The sequence below is a fragment of the Tyto alba genome, unplaced genomic scaffold, assembly GCF_018691265.1.
Source record: "Tyto alba isolate M040663 unplaced genomic scaffold, T.alba_DEE_v4.0 Super-Scaffold_40, whole genome shotgun sequence".
In the NCBI taxonomy this organism is placed as follows: Eukaryota; Metazoa; Chordata; class Aves; order Strigiformes; family Tytonidae; genus Tyto; species Tyto alba.
Genome location: NW_024881316.1, coordinates 46,751,916 through 46,764,232, shown reverse-complemented (window position 1 = coordinate 46,764,232; position 12,317 = coordinate 46,751,916). Strand labels below are relative to the sequence as shown.

Sequence of the window (12,317 nt, the reverse complement as noted above, 5' to 3'; positions counted from 1 at the left end):
GAGTACTAGTCTTCAATCCCATCCTTAGTCTTGCTTTCTAGCTGGGTCATGGGCCTATGTTGTAGCAGAGCATCCATCCCTGTTTCATCTTATTCTTGAGTGGTTTCCCTGGGCCTGGTCCATTTAGGGCTGTTAGTGGACCCAGTTATCATCATCTGTCTCTGCTGTGTTCAAGTTATCATCTTTGAACTGTCTTTTCTTTGGCAATACTTTTTTTTTTTTTTTTTTTTGAACATTCTTTCGAGTCTGTTCTTCCTTTTGACCATGTTTCCAGTGTAATTCTGGCTAATAAGTAAATTGAGTGTAGACTATTGTGCAGGATAGGGTTAACTTTCATTGTGTTCCTGTAATCATTGGCTATATGTAGCTGAGACATTGAGGCTTGACCTAGGAATAAGACAAACACAACTGGTTCCACTTCTGGGCAGAGATCCAGAACTTCCCTGAAGTTTGATTGCCCATGACTTCGTGCTGCTGTGTCTCTGAATTGAGGCTGAGGAAGAACAAGCAAGCCCTTTTCACCTCCCCTTGGGACTGAGGTAAGAGCATGCATACATACTGCTGTTGTTTGGTGCATGGTAACTCATTAAACTGTAGTTATGCTGTGGTGTCTGAGAGCTTCCTCTGAATTTCAGTGGAAACTTCCATGAAGGTATCCATACCAGTGCAGGGTCTCAGCAACCCATCATGTTTCTGGTGACTCCATCAAAAAACATCTGGGTTTCAAATAGATCAGTACAGAGGTGGGAATAGGGGTGATGCTCACACAACTATCCAACACCTTATATAGGCTGAGTTGAGTTTTTTATGCAGCTGGTGAAGGCGTATGGTTCTCCATGGGGTGAATAATAACACTGTGTAAGGCTGCTCCACTCTTTTCCACCACTGACTGTATAAGGACCTGCAGAGCTGTAGGTACTTGAGATGTGGCAGTGGGTCTGAACCCCCTTTTGGCAGAATTCCTGCCAAATGGAGACACTGTTGGGAAAGCCAAAGAAAAATTGAATTAAGAGTATATAAGGAAACTTTGATGTCCACTTGTTGTGAAAGTCACTCCCAGATTAGATACCAGCATATTAAGAAATCATTCCATTGTTTTTTCTGTCGTGTTGTGGGGGGAAGAAGAGCATAAAATGGATTAATTGTCTTCCTATTGGAGGATCTAGCCATATACCAATGGAAGAAAAATTCCAGGTTACTCCCTCGTGGTCATTGAAGACTTGGAACAAAACAGTTAATAGCAGCAAGTAGCTTAGGTTAATAATTAAGCATGCCCAATGGATAGCTCTGAGCTCTGTGGCATGAATTGAGACTTTTGAGAAACTAGTCCAGTGGGTTTCAGCACAAGTGCGACCCAGTTACTCACAGAGGGACTGACCTGAGTGCTAAACACAACCTCAGACAGAAAATTGCAGTAAATCTGGCATCGAAGGGATGGCGCAGTAATGCTGGTGTCAGAGCCTCTGAACTTTATTCATCAGAGGACTAGAAGAAGAAAAAAATTGAATAAGGTAAGTAATACCAGAAAAAGTCCTAATAAGAATATTAAAAGTAAGTCTAAATGATCTTTTATGCACCTGCTTTGAAATGCAAGGTTCATATGCATCAGAGCTCTGGACTCTGATCCCTACAAATTGTAGTTATGTTAAAAAATGCAAGAAATATAGGGAGAGTAGTTACAGTAGGTCTTGTGGTATAATAAGCAATAGAAGCTTAGAAGTTGGCTTTATGGGGACAGCATGTTTGCCACAGCTATGGGATAACTAAAGCTTCTGCCCAACTCTCACCTCTAAGAGTGTCACTCTTCTGTTGCATCCATTCTAGGGTGCCCACCCACACTTCTTCCACTGTGCAGCACTGTGTTCTAATCAGTGTTCTAGAACGTTTTGTGCCTATAGGCTGCCATAGATCATTTCTCCTCATGTGTTAGTCCTTTTAAAAATGACTTAAAGCATTAGGTATTCTGAGGCACTGTAGCAGTAGTAAAGAACAAGCCTTTTTTTTTTTTTCTTTTTTTCTTCCCCCCCCCCCCCCCCTTTAATGTAGCTGTTAAGCATCTCAATTGAGTTCATATTGATGGGTCTTATGGACATTTACAGAAGCCAGCAGACAGTGCTATGGACAGTTGTTTAGGCTTTCCCAGGTGGCCTGACAGGCACTCATCATTGGAGAAGAGGGCTTGAATCAGTGCAGTGTATATATTGAACACAGCAAGACCACCACATGGAAGAACACATGAGCTTTTGGTACCATTGTCCTGTGGAGGAACTGGACCTTAAGAGAGTTGAGGTCTATTCTTGACCTTTTTTCAATGTCTTTGCATCATTTTGCTCTTCTGTGTGGGGGACATGGATTCTCCCTTTAGGAATTACTCATTATACTGTGCCTCATACAGTGATTTGTGAATTTTGCCCTTCAGGTCCTACCATAACAACAATCTAAAATCATCACCTTGCCATATGATTTTATCTCTGGGGCTTTTGTGGTCTGAACTGAGGTTTAACAACCAAGAAATCTTCTGGATAAGGGGAACAGTCCCCCATGAAAAGCAGGTGTCCCAGTCTCTGTGCTCACTGGTGAGAATTTGAGGTTGTTCATTAAAAAATGTGGTTAAATTAATTGAACCATGGTTATTTCTGTACTAGTACACCCAGGGTGAAGGCAGTAGAAGTTGATGGTCTATATTTTAGAATATGAGAAAAATTCCTGTCATGGAGTTTATAAAAAGAATGTGTGATATGTCTGGCTATGATAGCAAGTAAGACCAAGGAACTTCTCAGTCTACAAGGACTCTAATATTTATTTTCATAAATTATTAGAATAGTTCACAGCTGTTGTGATCAAGCCTACCAGTGCTCTTCCAAATAATTCCTAGGCACACCTGAGGAGCCAGCATGGGTCTTTCACAGTTTGAGGCTAGCTGTGTAAGGCTAGACAGCTTAATAGTATGGTCAAGTCCTGCCATTTGGCTTTGGAGCTGGAGAATGACTATGGCACAGTTTAGTTTAATGTAATAAATGCAACAATTTTGCATGAAGCAGCACAGAGCTAGGGGAGTTTAACGCCATTGGCTCTAAATTCTGTAATTGCTTTCATCAATTCACCTGTGCCTAATGCTAAATCAGAGTCACTCTCCTGAAACATGACCCCAGTGGGAGAAAGCTCATCCTGAGCTTGGCTGGAAAGTGGTAAGCTCAGAGGAGCATATGTTCTATATAAGTCTATATAGGAAAAAAAGAGTATGGTTTGCAGTAAATTGATCCTTTATACTGTGTGAGGTGACTCAGTGTTTTCTCTGTGATTCCACATTGCAGTCCATCTTGTCTGCTATAATCCAGACCATTGCTGTCACAGGTTTTCAGTGTGAAGAAAGAATACAGATGGGGTTTGTTTTAATATTTCAGGGAAGGTCTGAAGGCTACAAGCCATGACGCTAGAGACAGACTTGTCAAATTTCCATCCAAAGTTCAAGATGAACCCTTGGAGATCATCCTTTCCGATTGCTGAGCTAATATTCTTTGCAGGTAGGTGATAGAGAGGTGGTGTGTCCAAGGACACTGGTCATACAACACCAGCAAAATCCACTGTCACTGGGTTGGATACAGACTGACTGAGAAATGAAGAAACATCTCTCAAAGGTGTTGAATATTACAGGATAATGACTACAGCATACTGGACATTATCCACTCTGTCAGTGGCTTTTCATGGCATTATTTCCACAGCCAGTGGGGATTTCTGGATTAATTGTTATTTTTCCCTATTCTACCTGGGCTCATCTCATGCCTGTTGGTTTTCATTCACTTAATGATAGTCATATACTGTTTGCATGTTGATATTAAGAGTTCATGATGCAAGTGTGTCCAATATTTGGCTTCAGTGATCGGTACTGGTGTTCAGTGAGATTGCATTCATGCACAGTTAAGTTAGAAATCTCCTGAAATGCTAAACAGGAAACTGGGTATCACTGTAAAAGGACTTCTGGAAAATTCTGATCATGGCTACAAAAAAATAAGCCAGCCATTAGTGGTCCTCTATTAACTTCAGAGGATGAGGGTCCACAAAATAAATCCTGAATTATCTTAAGAATTTGATGCCTTTATGAAAGATATTTTATAGCAAGTTACAGATGACTTAATGAAACAGGATTTATTTTCCAGGCCTGTGTTTCTTTCCTAAGCACTTTGTCAAGAAAGAGATGGACAGGCTGTCTTGGAGCCAGAAGAGGATATATTTTGTGGACAGCCTTAAGTTTGGGAGTGTACAGGAGTCAGCAAACATTTCTGTGAGAGCTGGAGGAATAAACATGGGGCTTATTGTCTTCTTGAAGAGAACAGGAGGCTCAGACTGTAGCTTGGCTCACAAAGTCCTGAGGGAAAACCGGATTATTACATAGGGGAAACAGCTGGGGAAAAAAGGATGAGCAATACAACTAATTTGAATGCCTAAGAAGGAGAAATGAGATGAAGGGTGGGATTACAGGTGGAGAGGTGTCAGACTCTGCCTTGTCCTGAATCAGATCTTTTAGATGTTTACATTGTACTTCACCCTGATGTAGCTGGGTTGTTTTTGCAGTGACAGCCACAGGATTGCTTATTAAGCCCCCGGAGGGCAGTGTCGCTGGAGGAACGTGGATTACTATTACCCTGGATGGTGAGTTTTAAACTCTTATAAAGCACATGTCAAAGTAACAGGAAATCACCTCCATTGTGAGATTTGTGATTGGAGTGACAAACCCTAAGCAACAGATGCATGGACTGTGGCACCCAGAACATGACATCGGCTTGAAATTATTACTTCATAGGTTTTGGTTGACGGTTGATTGTCTTTAAGTTCTTTCTAAGAAAGAGAAGCCAGATTTCTAACTTATTTTGTAGACATTGGTTAAAAATTTCTTCCCTGTGACACTTTTTTTGAAGAAAAGCTGAAAGTTTCTTCTGCTCATAGTTCCTGTGATGCTGAAGCTTTAAAATACTAATACTAAACATGAAATTGGAGTAAAAAACCCCACAAGAATTGATATGCCATGCTCATTTGGGCCCAAAACCATCTGTACAAAGCTAGGCCTAATTTTATGCAGTGCTGAATATGGATTCATTAAGAGAGTTGGTTGCTGGGCCAGTTGTATGTTTGGTTTAGCTGCTTAAGTTATGACATTGTCATTTAGAACTATGATGAATGGTATCAGTCTTATTTGTTTGAATATGGTGCTTTCCCACAGAGATGGTGAAATGGAAGGAAAAAAGGGAGCTCATATCTTCAAGGTAGATGTTTCCCCAATAGCACTGTGTGATAGGCAGAGACGGTCACAGTTGAGAACTCACAGTTCAAACAGTTTCTCTCTTCTTTGGTGGGGGGAAGCAGGCAGGCAGGCCTTGGGAGAAGGGGAAAAATCTTCTAGGGACTCAGAGGAAATGTGCAGTTTGCTGCAAATTGAGAAACCATTGATTTAACTTAAAATGAGTCTGTGGGCTGGGAACCACCCGTGAATATCATCAGCAAAGGGAGAGTTGTTTGCAAGCCACCTTCATTTCTAGTTGTGTTTGATTATGATACAAAAGTTAAGCATGCTAGTTTATGTTCCTATAAAGCCTGACTTTCTGAAGATTAAAAGTCTTTGATCCATTGGACAGCTCACTCTAAAGAAACGGGCTAAGCAGATCCACCTTATAGCACAGGTCAACTTGAGGTTCTGTCAGCAAAACTATGCATGACATCAGCAACTGCAAAGACCATGTCAAATGGTACTAATTTTTCAGGGGTTTTAAGTGTCTATGGGTATGTGTATTTTTCCAGTGTAGATGGCTGAGGCAATTCAAACTCCCAATAACTGTGAATCTCTGCAGTAGAATACATGTGGGACAGACCAAATACAGTATTAGAGACAAAAAAAACTCCATGCAACTTCATGGGAGGATGAACTTGGTCTTAATATTTGTATTGATTTTGGCTGGGATAGAGTTAATTTTTTCAAAATAGCTTATATGGGGCTGTATTTCGGATTTGTGCTTAAAACAGTGTTGATAACACACAGATGCTTTAGTTCTGAGCAGTGCTTACACAGAATCAAGGTCTTTTCTGTTCCTCTCACCACCCCACCTGTGAGTGTGTTGGAGATGCACAAGAAGTTGGGAGGGAGCACAGCTGGGAGAGCTGACCGCAACTGACCAAAGGAATATTCCATACCATATGGTGTCATGCTCAACAATAGAACTAGGGGGGAGCTTGGTGGGGTGGAGCTGCTGCCTGGTGACTGGCTGGGCATCAGTCAATTGGTGGTGAGCAATTGTTTTCATTTGTATCACTTGTCTGTCTTGGTTTTTATTTTCCTTTCTCTTTATTTTTCCTCTTTTCCTTATATTTTAAAATTATTATTGTTATTATTATTATTAAATTATTAATTTGTTTTTATCTCAATCCATAAGTTTTCTCACTTTTACCATTCCAATTGTCTCTCCCATCCCACTGGACATGGAGGGGGGGAGTGAGTGAGCGGCTGTGTGGTGCTTAGTTACTGGCTGGGGTTAAACCACAACAATATGAAATTACACAAACATGATTTTAAAAAGCCTGATTAAGGGCTCTAAACATCTCTGCTAAAGAGAAGCTGTGTCACACATTTTAAAATGTTTGTCATGTGTGACAATGTAAATGATCCTGTCCTGACAGAGCTCTTCTGATTACTTAGGTTCAACATCCCACCAGCTAGCAAGTGTCTCTTCAGCCAGTGCATCCCAGCTGGAGGTGTCCCTGGTGAATCCAGACCTGCCCAGGCTGCCATGTGATGTGTCTCCTCTGTATTTTGACTTACCCACTATAAGATGCAGAACAAGGTATGATCCCTGACTGTAGTGTGGGAGAGACCTTGACATTTGGTAGGATCCTCATCTTCTTTCAGTGTCTGTACAGGCAGTTAGGGAGTTGAAGGAATATGGATGCTACCATGGTTGCACCTGAGCACCTCCTAAGCTGTGCTACATTTATTCCTGTTTCAATTTAATGAAGCATTAAGATATCTAGCATAACAGTCAGTGAGAGAAGAATGGAGAGGTTAGACTCAGATTTTTCAAAGGTTTGTAGACATCTTATTCTTAGATGCAAAACTCACAAGAAAATCTTGGCAGGGATTTAACAGCTTTTGGTGTCCTTGACCTGTTCAAGAGCCTGGAGTTTGAGTAGAGCAGGAAACCAATATGGTTTCAAGCACCAGCTGGGGAATTGAAGCTCCTTGTTTTCTATCCTGTCATAACTTTAAAGATGGTTGTTTGGCTGGAAGACTAAGGGTGTCTCAAGAGGCCATAAGAGTGACCCTAAAGGGACTATTCCATTTCTTGCTGCTATGATTTGGATGGGAGTTAATTCTGCTGATTACTGTGCTGAGAAACTCTGTGCGTTAAGGATGCAGCATTAATTTACAAACCAGGATCAAGATGCCCTGTAGATTCAGACAGCCCTGGGTTATTTTAATACTAATGAATAACAATTATTGTTTGAGCAAGTCTAATGAGCATGTTTGTGTTTTGCATTAACGTACAATTTGGATAGAGTTCTGATGTAGTTCTATCACCTTCTGCACTTAACTGTAATTTCTTGCTGTGCCTCCACATTCCTTTTAAATTGTTTTACAGTTTGGGTTCATGTATGTAAAGTTTAGGTTCATAGTATAAATTTGTTTTGCTATGTTGAAGCCTCAGTAGACCTGCTAAGAATAGACACCCTGTGAAGGACCTGGCATTTCCTAAAAAATAAACCCAATCTGCGTAAAAATGATATAATATAACCCATTTCTTCCACTTAGGTCTTCACCCCAGGAGGGTTTGTATTATGTGGAGGTGATCCTTAAAGGACATGTGATTAACAACTTGACTGTGGTGGAGAAAGAGAGATATACTTTCAAGGTAACCACCAAGCATGTATAGGAGTGATTATAAAGAATTCAAGGTATTGAAGGGAGTCAAACTTCAGACATAGTATCACATCAATATGTTGAAATATTCTCTCTCATATACTGTAAGTCTGATTACATGTCAGGACAAGAAGTTAAGATATTCCTTCTGTCCCTTAAAACTGGGTGCATCAAGGTACTTGTCAGTTTGGCATTGGATAGACTAAGTGACCCAAGAGGTCTTTTTGAACCAAAAATTTGAGTCTGAGTTAGTCTGTCTCTGCACTGAAGCCACACAGTCAGAAGACCCTATTGTGTCAGAAGACCCTGTGTTGGCTGCTTCTGGTGTTACCCTCCAAACTGCAGGGTGGCAGCTAAGTCTGCACTGACAGGTAACCATGGGCAAGAACAGCTCCCATGGGCACAGCTGGCTCCAGGACAGGACATCTCTTCAGGTCTAGGACAGCTTTCCACACTGAAAATGAGCAGGATTTGGAAAGCCCAGACCTCAGTTGTGATTTTTATATCTGTTGCTCAGTTGTTTTGAGAGCTCGCTACTCCCCGCCCCAGACCCATTTGCTCTTTGGCTCTCAATGTCAGAGCACATTGTCTCAGGAGGTTGTGGGATATGATGGTATGAGACCAGTTAATGATGATGGTGTCAGAACCTCTTGCAAAGCAGAATCCTTAACCATGGCTCTGTGCTTCGGGATGAGGCCTTGTATATTTGGAAGTCATGTCCCACCTCTGTGCGAACTTTGAGTATCGAGCAAGAAAGCTCAGGGTTTTCAGTAAATTGCACATTAAAGCTGAAGAGTTATTGGGTGGTTCAGCTAGCTTAGAGAGTTGATGAAAAATCACCAGGGGATGTTGTTAATGAGGCACATTCCAAGCTAAATAAAACACAATGTGTCTCTTTGTTTTGGGACTGGGACCTGGGAGCTATGTGTATTAAAAATTAATTTTGCCTCCACATCAGATTGAAAAAGCCTGCTGCAGGCAGCAACAAGTCTGAACAGCTCAGAAGACTTTTGTCAGCTAGTGGCCCTAGATTTCATGCTGGTTTCGGCTTTCTCCACATCAGCTCCCGCACACTTTATGGTTTGATGATGCCTTTTCTTCTTTGAAGTGGCCATCCGTGAACGGAGTTTGTGGCTACTTGTTCATTTTCAACATGGTTATGAGGAGGAGGGAAGGCAAAGACTGAGTTTTGAAAGGGAATAGGGTTCAAGGAAAGCTTGGAAGAAACCCCAACATATGCAATGGTGTTTATGATTTGATTCAGCAAATGAGTTTATGCTGTTTATTGGGCTGATGGCAACATCTGTAAGTGCAAGTGAGGACAGGAGAGAGTGCAAAATAAATCTGGGGAAGGTGTGTCGAAAAAAGGGGCAATGAAACTGGTGAAAGGTCTAGAGCTCAAATCTGATCAGGAGTAGCTGAGAGAACTGGGGATTTTTAGCCTAGAGAAAAGGAGGATCAGGGGAGACCTTATCACTCTCTGCAGCTACCTGTAAGGAGGCTGTAGTGAGGTGGGGGTCAGTCTCTTCTCCCAAGTAACAAGTGATGGAATAAAAGGAAATGGCCTCAAGTTGCACTAGGGGAAGTTTAGAATTGGATATTGGGAAAAGTTTCTTCATTGAATGGGTTGTCAAGTATTGGAACAGGCTGCCCAGTGAAGTGATTGAATCGCCATCCCTGGAGGTATTTAAAAGACGTGTAGATGTGGTGCTTAGGCACATGGTTTAGTGGTGGACTTGGCAGTGTTAGGTTAACGGTTGGACTCAATCTTAAAAGTCTTTTCCAACCTGAACAATTCTATCATTCTAAATAGCGGGTTCCAAGTTATTTTATTTGTTTATATATCCATAGTCCAAGAGCCCACATTCCCTTCTCATAACTCCCCTTGCAGCTTTTCCAAGATATCCAGCTCTTTTTCATTGCCTGTCCAGGTACATTCTCACTGACACCAGACTGCACTGTCTCAGCTACATCAGCTTGTTCCAAGATGATATGCAACTAACTCAGCAGTGGATAATACCTAGTGAGGTAGAGACACTTCCTTATCCACAGCAGGAATTTTTTAAACACTTCCAAAGGTTTTCCACTGCATTTTTGTTTCCTTTAGTCATGGAATCCAGATGCTTGATTTGGACATAAGGCATTTTTTAGCTGCTGAAGCCATCCATTTATTTGTTCTGTTTGGTTTGGCATCTTCCAGGGAGGGACAGGGACATTTACAGAAAATATTGGTTCCATGTGAGTTAATATCATGTGAAGGACAACGTGTGCCTCAGTCCACTCAAGAGAAGAGGAGTGTTCCCACACATAAGGCTATTTGAATAAGATTGGTGTCAACCTAGGCAAAAAGTTTCTAGAGTAATTTTGGTTAAAAAAGTCTCACAGATTTGAGTCACCTGGAGAAAAGGGGTGAAAGGGCTGCTCTAATTGTTGAAAATGCAGCGAAAGCATGTGCCAGGTCAGGTATCTGTTGTGCTTTTGCTACTTTGGGAGACTAATGATGAAATTCCTCTACTTGGAAAGAGTCCCTGTGTGTTCCCTATCTTCTGAGGGGCTTGCATCAAAGTGCAGTCTCTCTGCTTCTTCTTGGACTCTGTTTAAGTCAAAAATAGTATTGCCTAGCTAGCAAATTTCCAGTATTTTTCTGGTGCTCCCTCAGAGGCCGAGGTGGGTGCTTTCCTAAAGACACATCTGATGTATTAGACTGCATTAAGATGGGCCAATATAAACATTTTCTTTGCTCTGCTACTTTAGGATACCCAACAAGCTTGTTAAAGGCTAGCTGAATTATTTCACTTCTGTGAAATAGAAATAGTTTTTAAGAGTATACTGTTAGAAAGAAAAATTATGTCATAGTGCAAGATAAAAATGGAGGTACTAACTTCAGATAAAACATGGCTTAGAAATTTTATAGTATATTAAACTGTATCTTCTGGAATTGACTCAAGCCAGGGTGGTCAATTTGGGCACAAAAGAGGATGTAAAAATAGCAATAAGCCATACTCTGAATGCAGAGGGAGTAAGAAGGGGATGTTTGTACTTACTCCCTTCTCAGAGCAGGACTCTGCTTCAGATGTCAAATCTGAAGCGTGAGTCTCTGAAATGCAGTTGCCAACTGTGTTGTGAGCAATGCATAATCAGATCTTGTTGGACTGCTGCGAAAATGACTGCCATTTAACTACAATTTTCTCTTTGTAGTTCTCTGCTGAGCAGACACCTGTGGTTTACCAAATTAGTCCACCATCTGGCATCCCAGGTACGGGACCTTCCTTTAAGATGGAGCCCACTTTAATTATTATCTGATGTTCCATACTGTCTTTCTCCTTATGAGGGATCTGTCTTGCTGGGGATTAAAATAGGCACATCCAGAACTTAATGTACAAGCTCATGCTGAACAGGAAAATGGGTTTGCACAAGCAGAGAGAGTTTGCAGCTCTGGTACAAGAGAAGTGGAGGATAACACACAGTGACCAGGCTATTTGATACTTTGCTTCTGAAACCCAACTCTGCCTGATTAGAGAAATATTGTTCAGTGGATGGATAGGTCTAATCAGTCTCAACTCTTGAGTCATCTGATCCTATTTAGTAAAAGCTTTAAGAAGAATCGGCTATGAGGTGATGATGTTGTAATGCCATACAGATCTTTCAGTTAAAGTGACTTTAGGTTAGACTTTAACGTTACATGAGAAGACTGTTTCTGGTTTTGGTCTGAACAGTTAACTGGTGTATGGAAGACTTTTTTCCCCTACTTCTATTCTGTTTGTATTTGCAGGCTTCTTTAGAGAAAATTGAAATGCTGATTTCCAAAATCAAGATTAATCAAAACGTTTTGGTCTTTCAAGAGTGCAGAGGGGTACCTGGATGATTAGATCACATAGATACTTCTAAGTCCATCCATCATTTCCAGTTCACCTCCAGATTCTCATGCCTTACTTTAGGGTGTCTGTACGGAGGCTTCTGTGTGTTAGCTGGTTGTTCGACATCCCAGTGTAGTCAGTGAAGAACATGAGTAACACCAAGTGTCTAATGCTATTTGAGATGTCCCGGAGCATGAAGGACCTGCATGGAGCAGGTAGATGAGACACAGAACCCGGAAGACTCATTCCCTTCTGGAGGCACAGTGGGAGGATAAGGTGCCTCAAATTATTTAAGATGCCTCTGTGCAGGCGACTGAACCAAGAGGTTACCCAGTGCGGTCAAGGGAGCGTTGGGAGAGATTCAGCTGGCCACATATATGTGGAGGTTTTTCTTTAGACCCTGACCCTGTCTGGTGTACAAATCATGTAATTTTAGTTGTCTCATGAGGTTCTACAGTGGAATTTGGTCAGAACATGGGGTTTAGTTAAAAAAAGCGTTGAGGAAAATGTCTTCTCAGTACAAATGCTAGAGAACTGCTAAAAAATCAAGAATGGAC

At 41.3% G+C, this 12,317-nt stretch overlaps 1 protein-coding gene across 1 annotated transcript in view; it reads left to right on the top strand.

Moving 5' to 3' along the window:
* The first annotated feature begins 3,427 nt into the window (after positions 1-3,427).
* The window catches only part of PKHD1 (PKHD1 ciliary IPT domain containing fibrocystin/polyductin), a 267,005-nt gene continuing 258,115 nt past the window's right edge, over positions 3,428-12,317 (top strand). Inside the window, exons 1-5 of the mRNA XM_042803457.1 lie at positions 3,428-3,524; positions 4,573-4,650; positions 6,686-6,830; positions 7,796-7,895; positions 11,102-11,159. Coding sequence (XP_042659391.1) covers positions 3,428-3,524; positions 4,573-4,650; positions 6,686-6,830; positions 7,796-7,895; positions 11,102-11,159 — 478 coding nt within the window. The remainder of the gene's footprint in view (positions 3,525-4,572; positions 4,651-6,685; positions 6,831-7,795; positions 7,896-11,101; positions 11,160-12,317) is intronic.